The sequence below is a fragment of the Danio rerio genome, chromosome 22 (assembly GCF_049306965.1).
Source record: "Danio rerio strain Tuebingen ecotype United States chromosome 22, GRCz12tu, whole genome shotgun sequence".
Classification (NCBI taxonomy): domain Eukaryota; kingdom Metazoa; phylum Chordata; class Actinopteri; order Cypriniformes; family Danionidae; genus Danio; species Danio rerio.
Genome location: NC_133197.1, coordinates 4,727,501 through 4,745,000, shown reverse-complemented (window position 1 = coordinate 4,745,000; position 17,500 = coordinate 4,727,501). Strand labels below are relative to the sequence as shown.

Sequence of the window (17,500 nt, the reverse complement as noted above, 5' to 3'; positions counted from 1 at the left end):
CAAGTCATTTTTAGGTTATTCATATTTTATTTACTGATATTTCACTATATAGTTTAATCATTTCAAGTTATTTTAGTTTAATTAATTTTGTTTTAGTTCACTATTAATAGTTTACATTTGGATTTATTTCATATTTTCTATTTGCATTTAAATTTTAGTCTTAATTTTGTTGTGTTTTTGTCACTGTTTATTTCCATTAAGGAGTATATTAGTACTAAATAATATCAGAATTAAAAATATTATTCATTGGATTTTTTTTTTCAATTTCACAATTATTTTTATTAATTTATTTTATTATTTATTCATAGTTTTTTAATTGAATTAATATTTAATTATCATTCTAGCTCATTTGTCTTAGTTGTTATATATATATATATATATATATATATATATATATATATATATATATATATATATATATATGTATATGAAATTTTATACCTTAATTACTCAAATTTATGCCTATTTTGTCAGTTTTCCCTCAAATGTTTGTCTTGCATTTCAGCTGTGTTTTGTTTTGGGTGTTTTCTGGATGTATTTTTGCTGCCCTCTGCTGGTCAAACACCAGTATTTCAGTTTAAAAGATTTTTGTGTGACAACCTGCTCCTGTTTGTGTAATTGTGATTTGTTGGTGTGTTATTCTGCTGTTGTTTGTGTAATTGTGTGTCAGATGTGGATGAGTGCGTCAGTAACCCGTGTGTGAACGGAGACTGTGTCAACACTCAGGGGTCGTATCACTGCAAATGTCACGAGGGTTATCAGGGAACGCCCACCAAACAGGCCTGCATCGGTTCGTGTCTTTATATTTCATGGCAGAAATGTGGATCAGTTTTACAGCTAAAACATGTTTAAATCTCACCATTTACAATGCTTTAGAGATACAAAAAAAAAACACTGTTGTGCCTTAAATTACTATTTCTTATGTTGTTTTCTTGCTGTTATTATTATTATTATTAATTATTTTCCCAAATAAAATACAAATTAAAAATAAAAATGTGGCAATATATAGAAAAATATATTTAACTTTATTGATTATAATGTGAACAGGCACACGATTTGTTATAGTTCACTAAAAGATAAAAACCATACAACTAATATATGAGAGAAATAATTGAAACATTTTTATATATTACAGACATTTATTAGGTATATAAATTCAGCCTTATTAATTTGGTATGTTAAATTATAAAACTTTTAGTAGTCATTTTACTTTATATTTACATTATATACTTGCGCCCCATTCACACGTGGCTACAGCATCAACGCTTGACAGAGGGCGTGTCTGAAATTGGGGCTGATGTGATCGTCATGGCAACGTCAGCCAATGAAATTAGTTAGCAATAGGCTACTGTCTGAGCTGGTGTATTTGCATACAGCGATCTGATTGGCTAACGCTTCCGTTGGCGCTTGAAAAGTTGAGCAAGTCCCAACTTTTGCAGCGAGCAACGCCTCTGAAGCAGCGCTGACGGATCCACAATGCAGTTCGGCAACGCCTGACGTCACCTGTTCAACGTGAATGGGAAGCGTTGAAGCTAACGCCCCGTGTGTATTGGGCGTTATATTAAATATTTGTGTATTAAGTGTATGTGTAATAAATTCCTCATCGCCCTCTGCTGGTCAGCTGTAATAATAATGCGCTTGTGTTTTCTCAGACATCGACGAGTGTATTGTGAACGGCGTTATGTGTCGTAACGGACGCTGCGTGAACACAGATGGAAGTTTCCAGTGCATCTGCAATGCCGGCTTCGAGATCAGCCCTGATGGGAAAAACTGCATCGGTAAGAGATTATAGACCACCAAATACGCGATACTTCACGAAAATGTCTGACGACAAATATCCAGATGATGAGAGTTTAACTATTTTGATCCACATTTAACTTAAAACAAAGCTAATATGACGATTTAAAGTGTTTGATATTGTGCTGGAGTCTCCTAAAACAGGTTTAAATGCGTTTAAATTTAGAAAGTATGCTAATTTAATATGTAACGTTAAAATCAATTCACGATCATTTTGATTCATTTCATTTGAATCAAATCAGTGCCTAAAGTGTGTATCCCCCTCCCCCTTCCTTAAGCCAGCTCTGCTCTGATTGGCCAGTTGGCCAAGTCTGTTGGCCTGAGTGTTCGTTAGTCGCAGATGGCACTGTTTTTATTGGTCTATCTGTTGGTTCGTATGTCACAGATAGGCAGGGATAATGCAAATAAGTCACTTCAATCATGTTGATGTAGATCGGCAGTAGGTACAAGATTAGACGATTTAGAGTCGACTCACATACAGACACATAATTCAGCTCTGCTCTGATTGGTCAGCTGGCCAAGTCTTTTGTTTGATTAGTGTGTTTGATTAGAGTGCTACTAAGTCACAGATTTGTGGGGATTATGCTAATGAATCACTTTAATAATGTTGACGTCTATCGGCAGCAGGTACATGATTCAAAAATATGACAATTCGTTAAGAAGATTCAGAGTCGACTCTTTATTTTAAGACACATAATCCAGCTCTGCTCTGATTGGTCAGCTGACCAAGTTTATTATTTTTTTTAAATGGTCTTTTTTGAGTGCTTGTAAGTCACAGATAGGCGGGGGTTATGCAAATGATTCATTTTAAACATGTTGATGCAGATTGGCAGCAGGTACAAGATTCGAAAATATAACAATTTGTTAAGGTGATTCAGCGTAGACTTTTTTTTTTTTTTTTTTTTTAAAGACACAATCCAGCTCTGCTCTGATTGGTCAGCTGGCCGAGTGTTTTTTGATTGGTCTATCTGAGTGTTTGTATGTCGTAGATAGGCTGGGATTTATGCAAATGAGATACTTTAATCATGTTGATGCAGATCTGTAGCAGGTTAAATAAAATTACAATTCGTTGAGGAGATTGAGTCGACTCTTTATTTTAAGACACATAATCCAGCTCTGCTCTGATTGGTCAGCTGGCCAAGTCTTTTTTCAGTGTTTGTAATTCGCAGACAGGTGGAGATTATGCAAATGAGTCACTTTGATCATGTTGTTGTAGATCGGCAGCAGGTACAAGAATCAAAATATAACGATTCGTTAAGGCGATTCAGAGTTGATTCAGTTTCTTTTGAGACACAATATCTTTTTTAATCATGCTCTTTTTTGATAAACGACTCTGTAGACCGTTTTCATTGAAGGACAGCCACATAATCTGCTCTTTGATATTTGCCATGTTCACCTTTTTCAGTCATCTCTCTGGCAGAGAATCTGTATATTTCCTGAGATCTTTAATATTAATTTTAATTCCTTTGGAAAGTGCCAAGTAATTTGGCTTCTTCTATGAAGGAACGTGATTGTGTGACATTGGCAGTGAAAAAAGGGATTGTTATTAATATGGAAAATGACCTAAATATCCTTATTATGGCTCTATTCTGTGGTTTATAGATCACAATGATGATTTTCTGGATAATGCGTTCATTTAATAAGTATTATAAAGGCCAACAAAAATGACAAAATGTCCCTTAAATATGGCAAGTGTTCTTATAATTCAAGCCACTGTACATCTTTTATTACTTTCACTTAAATATAGAAACTTCACCTCTTTAAATGCTGATTATTTAGTTGAACAGATGCTTTATGAATTTCTTTGACTAGCAAGGATGTCAAAAAGTCAACCTAAAAGGTTTTGGTTATTAATTTTGTTGATTATATCAGGTTTACATGCTAAAACGAATATTTGCCACTGTATTTTAGTGTATTTCCACTAACATTAAGAGGCACTTTTCTGGTCCCCCAGATCATGATGAATGTGCCACAACCAACATGTGCCTTAATGGGATGTGCATAAACGAAGACGGCAGCTTCAAGTGCATCTGCAAGCCTGGGTTTGCATTAGCGCCCAATGGACGCTACTGTACTGGTGAGTTTATTAAACCCCAATAACCATTTACTCACACCAATATCTGTAAAACTGCATCAAATAACACAAAAAGTCCTACAAATATGTTATAAAAGTAGCTTTGTAAATTCCGCGCTATATTCGTAGTCTTCAGTTTGCATGAAAAAAACTGACGTCAAATCGATAAAATTTTATTTGTGTTTGCGTGTTTTTGCAAGTGTATGTCCTGCGGCTAAATTGAAGCTAAATTGCGCTTAGCTTGTGCCCTTTTGCAAATTTGATGTCAAATCTATTACATTTTCTAACCGTTTGTCTTAAGCGAACAAAGTTCAAGTTGTTATTTTTTTAAATTAGTTTCTGTTAAACAACTCTTAAAATCATATTTTTAATCTAAATAAAAATAAAAAAAAAACTAAATAAAATGTTTTTATTTCTGGTTCACAAAACAAGTTTGTTGCGATTAACAGATGCCAAATTGTTCAACTATCTTAATATCTTTGCTTGTGCAATTTAGCAAATTTGACATCAAATCTAACGTAAGAATTTTCTAATTATTTGTCTTAAGTGACTAAAGCTGAAGTCGTTATTCTTTAAAAAAAACACGTTCCTATTTAATTACTCTCATTTAAAATCCCACAAAGGTGCTACAAAAGTAGTTTTGTAACTTCTGTGTTATATTCAAAGTTTTCAGTTTGCATGGGAAAAAAACTGACGTCAAATCGATTAAATCTTGATTAAAATTTGTGTTTGCCTGTTTTTGTAAGTGTATGTCTCGCGTCTTTAATGACCCAAATTCAAGTTATTCTCTAAAATTCCAGAAGCATAACTCTTAAAATCTCATTTTAATCCTGGTTTGAAACAAACAATAATATATATTTTTTAAATTTTCTTGTTCGCAAAACAAGAATTGTGCGATTAAATGATGCTAAATTGCAAAAATTTTATCTCAGTTTACAAACTTTGACATGATAATTTCTAATATAACTACTCTTAAAATCGCATTTGCATTCAGGTTTATTTGCGCATCTTTGGTTCATGTTTGATATCAAATTTGAACACCAAACCAAACGTTGAACTATTTATTGACGTGATGTTCTTTAACATTTGATACTAATTTCTTCTTCGACAGACATTGATGAATGCCACACCTCCGGCATCTGTATGAACGGCCGCTGCGTGAACACTGAGGGCTCTTTCCGCTGTGAGTGTCCTCCAGGTCTAGCCATCGATGTGGACGGACGCGTCTGCGTGGACACTCACATGCGCACCACCTGCTACGGTGCAATAAAAATGGGCGTATGTTCACGACCTTTCCCTGGCGCGGTCACAAAGTCCGAATGCTGCTGTGCCAACCCTGAACATGGTTTCGGAGAGCCTTGCCAACCCTGCCCAGCGTTCAACTCCGGTAAACCACAACCACACACCTTCCTACATGCATTAGCATATTAGCATGTTAGCTAACATAGTTTGCTTGTTCAGCCGAGTTCCAGGCGGTGTGCAGCAGTGGACCTGGGATCACCACAGACGGACGAGGTAAGTTTTTTGTTATCGCTCTCTTGACCATCTGCAAATGCTAAATACTAATGTTTTCCCTTTCTTTGTAGATATAAACGAATGCGCTTTGGATCCAGACATATGTCAAAATGGGATTTGCGAGAATTTGCGCGGGAGCTACCGCTGCATCTGTAATATCGGTTATGAGTCTGATGCTAGTGGGAAGAACTGCGTGGGTAAGTTGCGTTATTATTTGAGTTGCGCTACTATCCGTGTTTAATTTCTTTTGTTAATTTAATTTTTTTGCTTATCTTTGCATATTTATTGGATACAGATGGCTTAATGCATCATTTTATTGCATTTGAATATGTTTTTTTTTCAAAAGTAATATAAACAACCAATACCAATATTATGGCTAAAATTATAAACATAAATTTTTTTATCCTTTAAAACTTGAAATGTTCTGAATCATCTTATAAAAACAAAAATTTTATATTTTAGTAATTTTAAGAAAATTTGCCGAAAACCGATATCAAACTGATATTGCACATCCAGAGTTATTATTTTCAGGTTTCCATAATTTATTAGCTACAGACAGCATAATGCATCATTTTATTTACTATGAATGTTTTTTCAAAACCGATATTAGCAACAAGATACCGATATTATGGCTCAGATTATAAACATTTACATTTTTATCCTTTAAAAAGCTTATTTGTAAAAAAAAAAAATTTTAAAAACACAAGTTTTATTAGTCATTTAATAAAATTTACCGATAACTGATATTAGACTGATATTGTACATATGAAAAGTCTGTTTAAAAAGTTTTATATTTTCAGCTTTTAATTATTTATTGGCTACAGACAGCATAATGCATCATTTTATTTCATACAAATGTATTTTTTCCAAACCGATATTAGCAAACGATACCGATATTATGGCTCAGATTCTAAACATATAGAATATTTATATTTTTATCCTTTAAAAACCTGAAATGTTCTGAAACATGCTCTGAAAACATGAATCTGAACAGTTTTGTCATTTAATAAAATTTACAGATAACCGATATTATGCATGTAAAAAAGCTGGTAAAAAAAGTGTATTATTTTCAGGTTTCAGTGGTTTATTAGCTACAGTCAGCATAATGCATCATTTTATTTCATACGAATATGTTTTTTCAAAACCAATATTAGCAACTGATACCGATAATATGGCTCAGATCATAAACATTCCCATTTTTTAATCCATTAAACACCTGAAATGTTCTGAAAGATTCTATAAAAAAATAATTTTAATAAAGTAGTTCTTTAATAAAATTTGCCGAAAACCAATATTAGACTAATATTGTACATTTGAAAACCCTGTCTAAAAAGTTTGTTAATATTTTCAGTGTTCAATGAGTTTTTGGCTACAGACAGTATAATGCATTTTTGCGTATCTTTCAGACATTAATGAGTGTTTGGTGAACCGCTTGTTGTGTGACAACGGCATGTGTAGAAACACACCTGGAAGCTACACCTGTTCCTGCCCCAAAGGATTCTCCTTCAAGGCCGACTCTGAGACTTGCGAAGGTTTCAGAATTTTTCTTCTTCGCCTAATTTTTTTTTTCTTCTCTTAATCCTTTAGTGAACTTCATTCTTACCTATGGTCCTCTTGTTTAGACATCAACGAGTGCGACTCCAACCCCTGCATCAATGGCATTTGCCGCAACATAGCCGGTTCCTTCAACTGCGAATGTTCGCACGGCAGCAAGCTGGACTCCACCAACACCGTCTGCGTAGGCAAGTACAAACAATAGTTTTAGGTTACAGAAGAATGCAGTTGTGATAAGGGAAAAGTGTTCATGGTTACAGTATTTTCTGATTGGTGGATCTGTTTTGGGGAGTTAAACGGCTATTAAATGTATTTTTTAAAAATTGCAGCTAATTACACAACTAAAACATACTTTCAAGATTACGTTATTAGCGTTTTCAGATACATTCATGTAAGCATTTGTGCTCAGATTTTATCAAGGTTCTGGCCTCTTTTTTTTTGCATGTTTGCAATATTAAATATATCGGTGACGTATCGGTTTCGCAATATTTGTTAGATAATAATTTTCATTGGTTAAAAAATATATAAATTATCAGCTGATAAATTATGAATTATTGTGACATTTGGATCACTTTAAATGCATACTTCTGGCTATGGTTTCTACTGGTACATACAGGTTTTAACTGGTTTTTCACAAATATCGGTATGTACAGCTATTCTTAGTTTTCTGTGTTTTACAATTTATAGTTATGCATCTGAGTTAAACATAACGTTTCTTTTCTTATCTAAACCACTGATTAAATATCATCCCAATTTAAAAATAAAATGTTGTCATTTAGAGAATTTATTTGCATAAAAGAAAAAAAAGATGCAAGGTTTTCACTTTTAGTCAACACAACAAGTGTTTTAACACAGTTTAAGTTCAATAAAACAAAAGGAAAAGATCTGAGCTTCTGACCAATTGTAATTATTCGAAAAACACAAGAAAACTGTTTTAAATGACAAACTTTGTACTTGAAATTTGAAAGAAATGTAAGCAAACCTCTATAGAGTAAACAAGTATTACTATTTGACTTAACCCCATGCCTAATAAATCAATTAACGTGGACCTATTATGCAAACATCACTTTTGTAAGGGGTTTACACACAGTTGTGTGTCAGCAGTGTGTGAACATAACCAGCCTCTAATGGTAGGGAAAGCCCCGCCCACTAGTGAAAATCTCTACCTTATTTGCATAAACAGCCCTTAGTGAGAAGCAGCCATCCACCATTAGAGTTTTGAATCTGCCACTATGCTTACACATAGGTATTTATAGCTCCGCCCTCTTCTGAAAAGAGCACAATCTCATTTGCATTTAAAGCGACAGTCACCAAAATGGCACAATTGGGATCAAAGCCTAAAAAGGTCAGTTTCAGAGAGTTATAAACATTAAATGTGTATTATTTTGAGCTGAAACTTCACACACATTCACACTCTCTAGGGACATCAGAGACTTATTTGACATCTTGTAAAATGGGGCGTAATAGGTCCACTTTAAATGCAAATTTTCAAGTGGTCTCTTAAATTTTTCCATAGCTGTATATGGAATCACTGAAAAAGCTTCGATGCAAACAGTGATGTGCGTGTCAATGTTTATTTTCCTGACGCCACTTCTATTCATTTCCAGCCAGGCATGTTTTTCATCTTCGTCTGAAGCCGAATGTTATTTGATTGAAATTAATGGAGTATGAAGGCAATAGGTCGCGCAGTTGTGCTTTCAGGATGAATAGCCGCAGTGATATCAGAGCTGGTTTTTATATATCTGCAGAAACGCGCTGACTCTCCGCAGGGGAGCCGCGGCAAAATGTCACAACGTCCATTTGTCATTGTCACACACTTTTGTGGGTTGCGTTTGACATCTTTGCTCCATGCAGACAGCATGAAGGGGACCTGCTGGCTGAACATCCAGGACGGCCGCTGCGAGGTGAATATAAACGGGGCCACGCTGAAGTCTGAGTGCTGCTCCACGCTCGGGGCCGCCTGGGGAAGCCCATGTGAACGCTGCGAAATCGGTCAGTTCATGAGCTTTACACGACCAAACTGACAAATCTTGTCAGCCATATTAATAATAAGATTAAATGTTATGACATTTTCCAGCATTTTATTTATGGATCATGGTTTGGCCCTAAAATACTTAGTAATTGTCATGTGAAATATTTAGACTTGAATCATTTTTATTTTTATTTAATATTAAGAAAATTCCTTCGAAAAGCTTAGGTATAAAGCAAAAATATATTTATATTAACATGATAGAAATATGAATATATAAATCTAATACAAATATAACTATGTTTGCAGTGGCTAATGGGGATCTAAATAAACAACAATGGCTTGTTTAAAAGTAGTTTTTATTTATTTAAATGATTATAAAATACAAAAAAAAAGACTTATTTTATATATTTTTATTTATTAATTATAATTCATATAATAATAATTAATAATATTCAATATTTTTTATTTGACACAGATACCAAGATGTATTTGGCCTGTATGAAAATACAAGCTCATAAATTAATAATCGTAATAATAATCATAAAAATTATAATAATAATAATTATTATTATTACTATTATAATTTTTATGATTATTATTACGATGGTGATTATTATTATTGTTATATAATTATTATTATCATCGCTATTATTATTTTTGCCATTTAAATCTAACATACAATGCTTATATACACTATAGCCCTTATTTATAAAATGTTTTCAAATATGTCTATTTTAATTTAATAACTGATCCATTTGGTAAAATATATTTATTTATATTTCTTCCTATTTATAAATATTTTATTCATGATACTTTTACCATTTTATGGTCTACAGCAAAAGATTTTAATTATAAATAGTATTAATATTTATAATTATATCATTTTAAATAGCATCAGTATTAATATTATCCCCTTTTAAACACAACAGAAATATTTTTATTATTATTTCAATTAAAATGTAAAGATTAATATTTGTTTTGACTGTACTATTGAGGAAACAGAATATTCAGCATTTTGATTATATATTTTTACAGATCCAGCCTGTTCTAAAGGGTTTGGTCGCATGAAGGGACTTGTATGTGAAGGTAGGCTCTACCCACAATTCTTTGCTGCATTTTCCTTGCACATGCTGTGTTTTCTTGCATGATGATGCAGGTTTGTTTGTGTTTGTGTTGTATCTTCAGATATCAATGAGTGTGAGGTGTTTCCGGGTGTCTGTACAAACGGCCGTTGTGTGAACACTCAGGGCTCTTTCAGATGCGAGTGTCCTGAGGGACTTACACTGGATGGAGCCGGACGAACATGTGTTGGTATGCATCTTTTAGCTTTGCTTTCTCTAATTATTTACTTATTTAAGCGAATTATTAGATGCAGACAGCATAATGCATCATTTTACTTCATATGAATATTTTTTACAACCGATATTAGCAACAAATACAGATACTATGGCTCAGATTTTAAACATTTACATTTTTATTCTTTAAAAACCTGAAATGTTCTAAAACAGCTTACAAAAACATAGATTTAATTTTTTGGTCATTTTTAAAAAGTGAGCTGATAACCAATATCAAACTGATATTGCACATATACAGTTAATATTTTCAGGTTTTGATGATTTATTAACTACAGACAGCATAATACACCCTTTTATTTAATATAAATTCGTTTTTTCAAAACCAATACTAGCAACCAATACTAATATTATGGCTCAGATTATAAACATGTATATTTGCATCTTTTAAAAACCTGGATTGTCCAAGAACATATTCTAAAAGCACAAATTTTAATAGTTTAGCCATTTAATAAAATTTGCCGATAGCCAATATTAGACTGATATTGTGCATTTAAAATCCCAGTTTAAAAATGTTGTTATTATTTTTAGTGTTCAATGATTTATCAGCTACAGACAGCATAATATATCATTTTATTTAATATGAATATGTATTTTTAAAACCGATATTAGCAACAGATACTGATATTATGGCCCAGATTTCAAACATTTACATTTTTATTCTATAAAAACCTGAAATGTTCGGAAACATTCTGAAAACACACATTTTAATAATTTAGTAATTTAATAAAAAACTGTTGATAACTAATATTAGACTGAAATCTGCAACAAACAGAATAATGCATAATTTTACTTCATATAAATGTTTTTTTCAAAACTGATATTAGCAACTGATATAGATATTAAAGCTAAGAATATAAACATCTTATTTTTTTTATCCTTTAAAACTTGAAATGTTCTGAAACAGCTTATTAAACATCGATCTTAATATTTTAGTCATTTCAAGTATCAGACCGATACTGAACATCTACAATATTTGAAAACGGTTTAAAAAGTTTGGTAATATTTTCATAAATCAATTTATTTTAATTTATAAAGACGGCATAATGAAACATTTTATTTAATATGAATGGTTTTTAAAACAGATATTAGCAACTGATATCAATATTATAGCAAAGATTATAAACATTTGAATTTTTATTATGCTTTAAAATTCTGAAACGTTGTAAAACATCTTATAAAAACAAAATGTTAAAATGTTAAATTTTAAGAAAAATAGATTATAACCAATATCAGACTGATTTTTACATATACAAACTGTTTTAAAAGTTTGCTAATATTTACAACTTTAAATTATTTGTTGCCTATAGAAAGCATAATGTATCATTTTATTTATTATGAATATGTTTTTTTACAAAACAATATTAGCAAATGATACCGATATTATGGCTGACATTATAAACAAACATTTTTAGCATTTAAAAACATGAACATTTACAAAAAACATTTATAAAAACAGAATATTTTAGTCATTTTTAGGAAATTTGCTGATAACCAATATTGGACTAATTTGAAACCCTGTGTAAAAAGTTTGCTAATATCTTCAGCTTTCTTCCAACTTCCAACAACAGATTAATATACTGATAATTTTGAAAACCTTCATATTTGATACCGATTTTTGGGCTAACATAAATCAGGGCACATAATAATAGTACATTTAAGATTTTCTTAAAAAATGTAAATCATAAATAATGTGTGTGTGTGTATTTTGCAGACGTGCGCAGTGAGCAGTGTTATATGAAGTGGGATGAGGACGAATGTGTGGAGCCTTTGCCGGGCCGCTATCGTGTGGACATGTGCTGTTGTACAGTGGGTGCGGCGTGGGGTGTGGACTGTGAGGCATGTCCAAAACCAAACACTAATGAATTTAAGACTATCTGCCCTCGAGGACCCGGAATCGCCAATCGCGGAGACATTCTGACTGGGAGACCCTTCTACAAAGGTAAACAGTATTAAAAATTGATTTGCAAGTTGACAAATGTATACGATTTGTTTGCAGTTTTTGTTAGCAGATGACTTTGTGAGTATGTAATAATGTGTTTCTGTCCACAGATGTGAATGAGTGTAAGGTGTTTAGGGGGCTCTGCACTCACGGCACGTGTCGAAACACCATCGGCAGCTTCAAGTGTCGCTGTGATAGTGGTTTCGCCCTGACAATGGAGGAGAGGAACTGCACAGGTACACATCTCACCTTTTTAATACCGATACTCTTGAGAAAATCATAATTAATACCGATATTATTGCTGACATTATGAATGTAAACATTTTAGTGCTTTTAAGTTTTAAACATGTAAAATAATCTGTTAGTAACCAATATTGGCCGATAATGTTCATCTGAAACATGTAAAATAATCTGTTAATAATTGATATTGGCCGATATTGTTCATCTGAAACATGTAAAATAATCTGTTAATAACCGATATTGGCAGATATTGTCCATCTGAAACATGTAAAATAATCTGTTGATAACCAATATTGTTCATCTGAAACATTTAAAATAATCTGTTAATGACCAATATTGTTCATCTGAAACAAGTAAAATAATCTGTTAATAACAGATATTGGCCGATATCGTTCATCTGAAACGAGTAAAATAATCTGTTAATAACCAATATCGGCCGATTTTGTTCATCTGAAACAAGTAAAATAATCTGTTAATAACAGATATTGGCCGATATCGTTCATCTGAAACGAGTAAAATAATCTGTTAATAACCAATATCGTTCATCTGAAACATGTAAAATAATCTGTTAATAACAGATATTTGCCAATATTGTTCATCTGAAACATGTATAATAATCTGTTAATAACCAATATGGACCGATATTGTTCATCTGAAACATGTAAAATAATCTGTTAATGACCGATATTGTTCATCTGAAAAATGTATAATAATCTGTTAATGACCAATATTGTTCATCTGAAACAAGTAAAATAATCTGTTTAAAACCAATATCGGCCGATATTGTTCATCTGAAACATGTTAAATAATCTGTTTATAACAGATATTGGCCAATATTGTTCATCTGAAACATGTATAATAATCTGTTAATAACCAATATTGTTCATCTGAAACAAGTAAAATAATCTGTTAATAACCAATATCGGCCGATATTGTTCATCTGAAACAAGTAAAATAATCTGTTAATAATCGATATTGGTCGATATTGTTCATCTGTATTGTTACAAGTGATTAAAAACATGGTTTAAAAAGGTCTGCTAATATTTTTGGCTTTCATTGTCAACCTAATCTATTGAAAAATATGAAAGCATCAATCTTTGATACCGATTTTATGGAAACGTTTATGAATCTACTTTTGAAACTTGTCAAACTTACCTGACCATCTTACATTTGATTAATATTAATCTGATATTTGTTTACATTTCAAATACATGGTCGATAATTGATACTGACTGATATATATATTTTGATACTCTATTTTTGTTACTCTATATGCAAGTAAATTTAAGAGAAATATACAAAATACAAAAAAACATCTGTAACGTTTTTCCCCATGATTCCTGCAGATATCGACGAATGTACGATCTCTCCGGACCTGTGTGGTCATGGTGTGTGTGTGAACACACCAGGCAGCTTCGAGTGCGAGTGTTTCGACGGCTACGAGAGCGGCTTTATGATGATGAAAAACTGCATGGGTGAGTGTCAGAGCAGTGGTGGTTTATCTGAGATTGTGCTGGTGGCCTCTTCATGTGTGTGCTTGTGTGTGTTTTAGACATTGACGAGTGCGAGCGTGACCCACTGCTGTGCCGTGGAGGGACGTGTCTGAACACTGAGGGCAGCTACGAGTGCGACTGTCCTCCAGGACACCAGCTCAGTACTGAGGCCTCTGCTTGTGAAGGTACAGTATAGTGTTTGTGTTTGTGTGAAGCTGACTTTTAGTTTAAGTTTTAGTCACGTTCATACTATTTTTAGTCTACTCAGGTTTTAGTCAAGCATTTTAGTCTTATTTTAGCCAGAATCACGAAAACTGATGACGTTTACACCTGTCTGGTAATATTTTTCTGCAATTCTTGAAATGTTGTCCATATTTTTGACTGATTTCTCTCTATCAGATGTGAACGAGTGTCAGCTGAGTGACAATCTGTGTAAACACGGTCAGTGTGTGAACATGGTGGGAACGTACCAGTGCTCATGTGAAACGGGATACCAGGTGACGCCCGACAGACAGGGCTGTGTGGGTGAGCAGACGCACACACAACACACAAACAAAGAGGTTTGTTTTCCTATCTTAGTGAGGACATTATATAGACTTCCATTGTTTTTCTATCAGGGTAGTTACACTGTCTATGGCCAAACCACAACTCTACCCCGACAAACTTTATATTTTGAAGTTTTTTTTAATCAACTTCAGTTCCAAAATTTTCTAAATAGTTGCATCTCTGCTAAATATTGTCCTAACAAACATCATACGTTACTGAAAGCTTATTTATTCAGCTTTTGAATTGTGTTTAAATCTCAATTTTCTTTAAAACACACTCTTTTCCTCTCCATATGCACCACACACCTGATAAGCACCTCATACTTCTTTAAAAAAAGCATTGTGCGATTCTAAGTGTGCTTGACGCAGGTGAGTGGGCTTAACAAACCACCTGTAGCTGACACTCTTTTTCTCTCCATATGCACCACACACCTTATAAGCACCTCATACTGCTTTAAAAAAAAAAAAAGCATTGTGCGATTCTGAGTGTGCTTCATGCAGGTGAGTGGGCTTGACAAACCACCTGTAGCTGACACTCTTTTCCTCTCCATATGCACCACACACCTTCTTATAAGCACCTCATACATCTTTAAGAAAGCATTGTGCGATTCTGAGTGTGCTTCACGCATGTGAGTGGGCTTGACAAGCTGCTTGAACTTCTTTTTGAGTGTGATCCACTCAGGTGAGTGGGTTTTACAAACCACCTGTAGGAAACACACACTTTTCCTCTCCATATGCATCACACACTTTCTTATAGGCTTCTCAAACTTCTTAAAAACATTGTGCGATACTGAGTATGCTCCACATAGGTGGGTGGGCTTGACAAACCACCTGTATGAGAAACACTGTTCTCCTCTCCATATGCACCACACACTTTCTTATAGGCTCACCATATTTCTTTAAAAGCACTGTGAGATAATGAGTGTGCTCCACTTAGGTGAGTGGGCTTGACAAACCACCTGACACTCTTTTCCTCTCCATAAGCATCACACACCTTCTTATAAACATTTCATACTTCTTAAAAACATTGTGCGATACTGAGTATGCTCCATACAGATGAGTGGGCTTGACAAACCACCTGTAGAAGACACACTCACTCATTTCCTCTGCATATGCACCACACACTTTCTTATAAGTTCCTTAGACTTCTAAAACACATTGTGCGATGCCGAGTGTGCTCCACATAGGTGAGTGGGCTTGACAAACCACCTGTAGGGCACACTCCTCAGGAAGTAATCTAAATACATATGTAAGAAGTAACTTACACTCGTCATAGCATTTATATACAGCCACTCTCTTTTGAAGTGCTTATTTTGTTTTCACTTGTCTATATATGAATTGTGTATATATAAACGGGTAAATTTGTATCTCTTGACGCCTCCAGATATCGACGAGTGCACCATCATGAACGGCGGCTGCGACACACACTGCACAAACTCGGAGGGAAGCTACGAATGCAGCTGCAGCGAAGGATACGCGCTCATGCCTGACCTCAGGACCTGCGCTGGTAACACACACTGTCAAACTCGCACACATTTACATACACGCATACAAACTGACCTCTCAGAATGAGCCGTGTGTCTCTCTGCAGACATCGACGAGTGTGAAGACACACCAGATATCTGCGACGGCGGCCAGTGCACGAACATCCCCGGAGAATACCGCTGTCTGTGCTATGATGGTTTCATGGCCTCTATGGACATGAGGACATGCATCGGTGAGACACACGCATGCACACACACACACACTAACCGAGTTTGATTTATTTACATTTTCATTTTAATATATCAGATTTGTTGGTTGAATTTACTTTAAAATAACAAGAATGTGTTATGTTTTTCTTTCTCTGATTGCACATATTAGTTTTTATAAAATTATTTACATGTTTATACATATTTAATAAATGAATTTTGTTCGTGATTTCCTGTTTATTTACATTTGCAATGTCATATTTGTGTTATATTATATTTATTATGTTAATATATTATACTTTCACTTTCACTTCACTTTATTTACATGATACTTTCTGTCATTTATTCATACAGACGTCAATGAATGTGACCTGAACCCTAATATCTGCCTGCACGGTGACTGTGAAAACACTAAAGGATCCTTCATTTGTCACTGTCAGCTCGGATATTTCGTCAAAAAGGGCTCAACTGGATGTACAGGTACGACACATGAGCATTTAACATGACACTTTAAAAACCTTTATACAGTGTTACCAGTGATAAACCAGATGAGGCCAGCCCCAAAAAACAGATCAAATTATCAGAAAACAGATCAAAATCAGTTGAATAAAAAAAAAAGGTGAAAACACATTAAATCAATGGGAATCTAGATTAGACAGCAATAAAAACAGATGGAACAGCAGAGAAAATCTGATCAGACCCGCAGAAAACTGGATGAGACCAACAGCTAAGCCAGTGGAAACCGCTAAACCAGTGGAAAACCAAATCAATCAACAGAAAAGCAAATCAAGTAAACTAAAAATGATCAGACAGTGGGAGAACCAAAATCAAACACCAGTAAAACCATATCAGACTAATGAAAACCAGACCAAACTGCAAAAAGCCAAATCAAACCAACTAAAAACAGATCACACAGCAGAAAGAACATATTGAACAAGTGGAATTGCATCAAACCAATGTAAACCAAGCACAAGAAAAGCTAGATCTTACCAACAACAAAACCCAGATCAACCTGGGAGAAAACCAGATCAGACCAATGAAAAGCCAGATCAAACTGCTGAAAAACAGATCAGACCAATGAAAAGCCAGATCAAACTGCAGAAAAACAGACCAGACCAATGAAAACCAAGATCAAACCAATAAGCCAGATCAGACCAACAAAAAACAAGATCAGACCAACAGAAAACCAGGTTAAACAGCAAAACACCAGATCAGACCAGCAGAAACACAGATCAAACAGCAGAACACCAGATCAGACCAGCAGAAACACAGATCAAACAGCAGAACACCAGATCAGGCCAGCAGAAACAGATCAAACAGCAGAA

The 17,500-nt window shown here is 34.0% G+C and overlaps 1 protein-coding gene across 3 annotated transcripts in view; it reads left to right on the top strand.

The window, feature by feature from the left end:
- fbn2b (fibrillin 2b) overlaps positions 1 to 17,500 on the top strand; it is a 130,214-nt gene that overhangs the window by 79,083 nt on the left and 33,631 nt on the right. For 2 of the 3 annotated variants that reach the window (XM_021469374.3, NM_001135790.1), the window contains 19 exon segments: positions 671 to 790; positions 1,653 to 1,778; positions 3,752 to 3,874; positions 4,983 to 5,258; positions 5,333 to 5,386; positions 5,458 to 5,583; positions 6,793 to 6,918; positions 7,009 to 7,128; positions 8,795 to 8,932; positions 9,948 to 9,998; positions 10,098 to 10,223; positions 11,979 to 12,206; positions 12,317 to 12,442; positions 13,793 to 13,921; positions 13,999 to 14,124; positions 14,339 to 14,464; positions 15,869 to 15,991; positions 16,076 to 16,201; positions 16,530 to 16,655. In XM_021469374.3, coding sequence (XP_021325049.2) covers positions 671 to 790; positions 1,653 to 1,778; positions 3,752 to 3,874; positions 4,983 to 5,258; positions 5,333 to 5,386; positions 5,458 to 5,583; positions 6,793 to 6,918; positions 7,009 to 7,128; positions 8,795 to 8,932; positions 9,948 to 9,998; positions 10,098 to 10,223; positions 11,979 to 12,206; positions 12,317 to 12,442; positions 13,793 to 13,921; positions 13,999 to 14,124; positions 14,339 to 14,464; positions 15,869 to 15,991; positions 16,076 to 16,201; positions 16,530 to 16,655 — 2,496 coding nt within the window. 3 annotated transcript variants of the gene reach the window in all.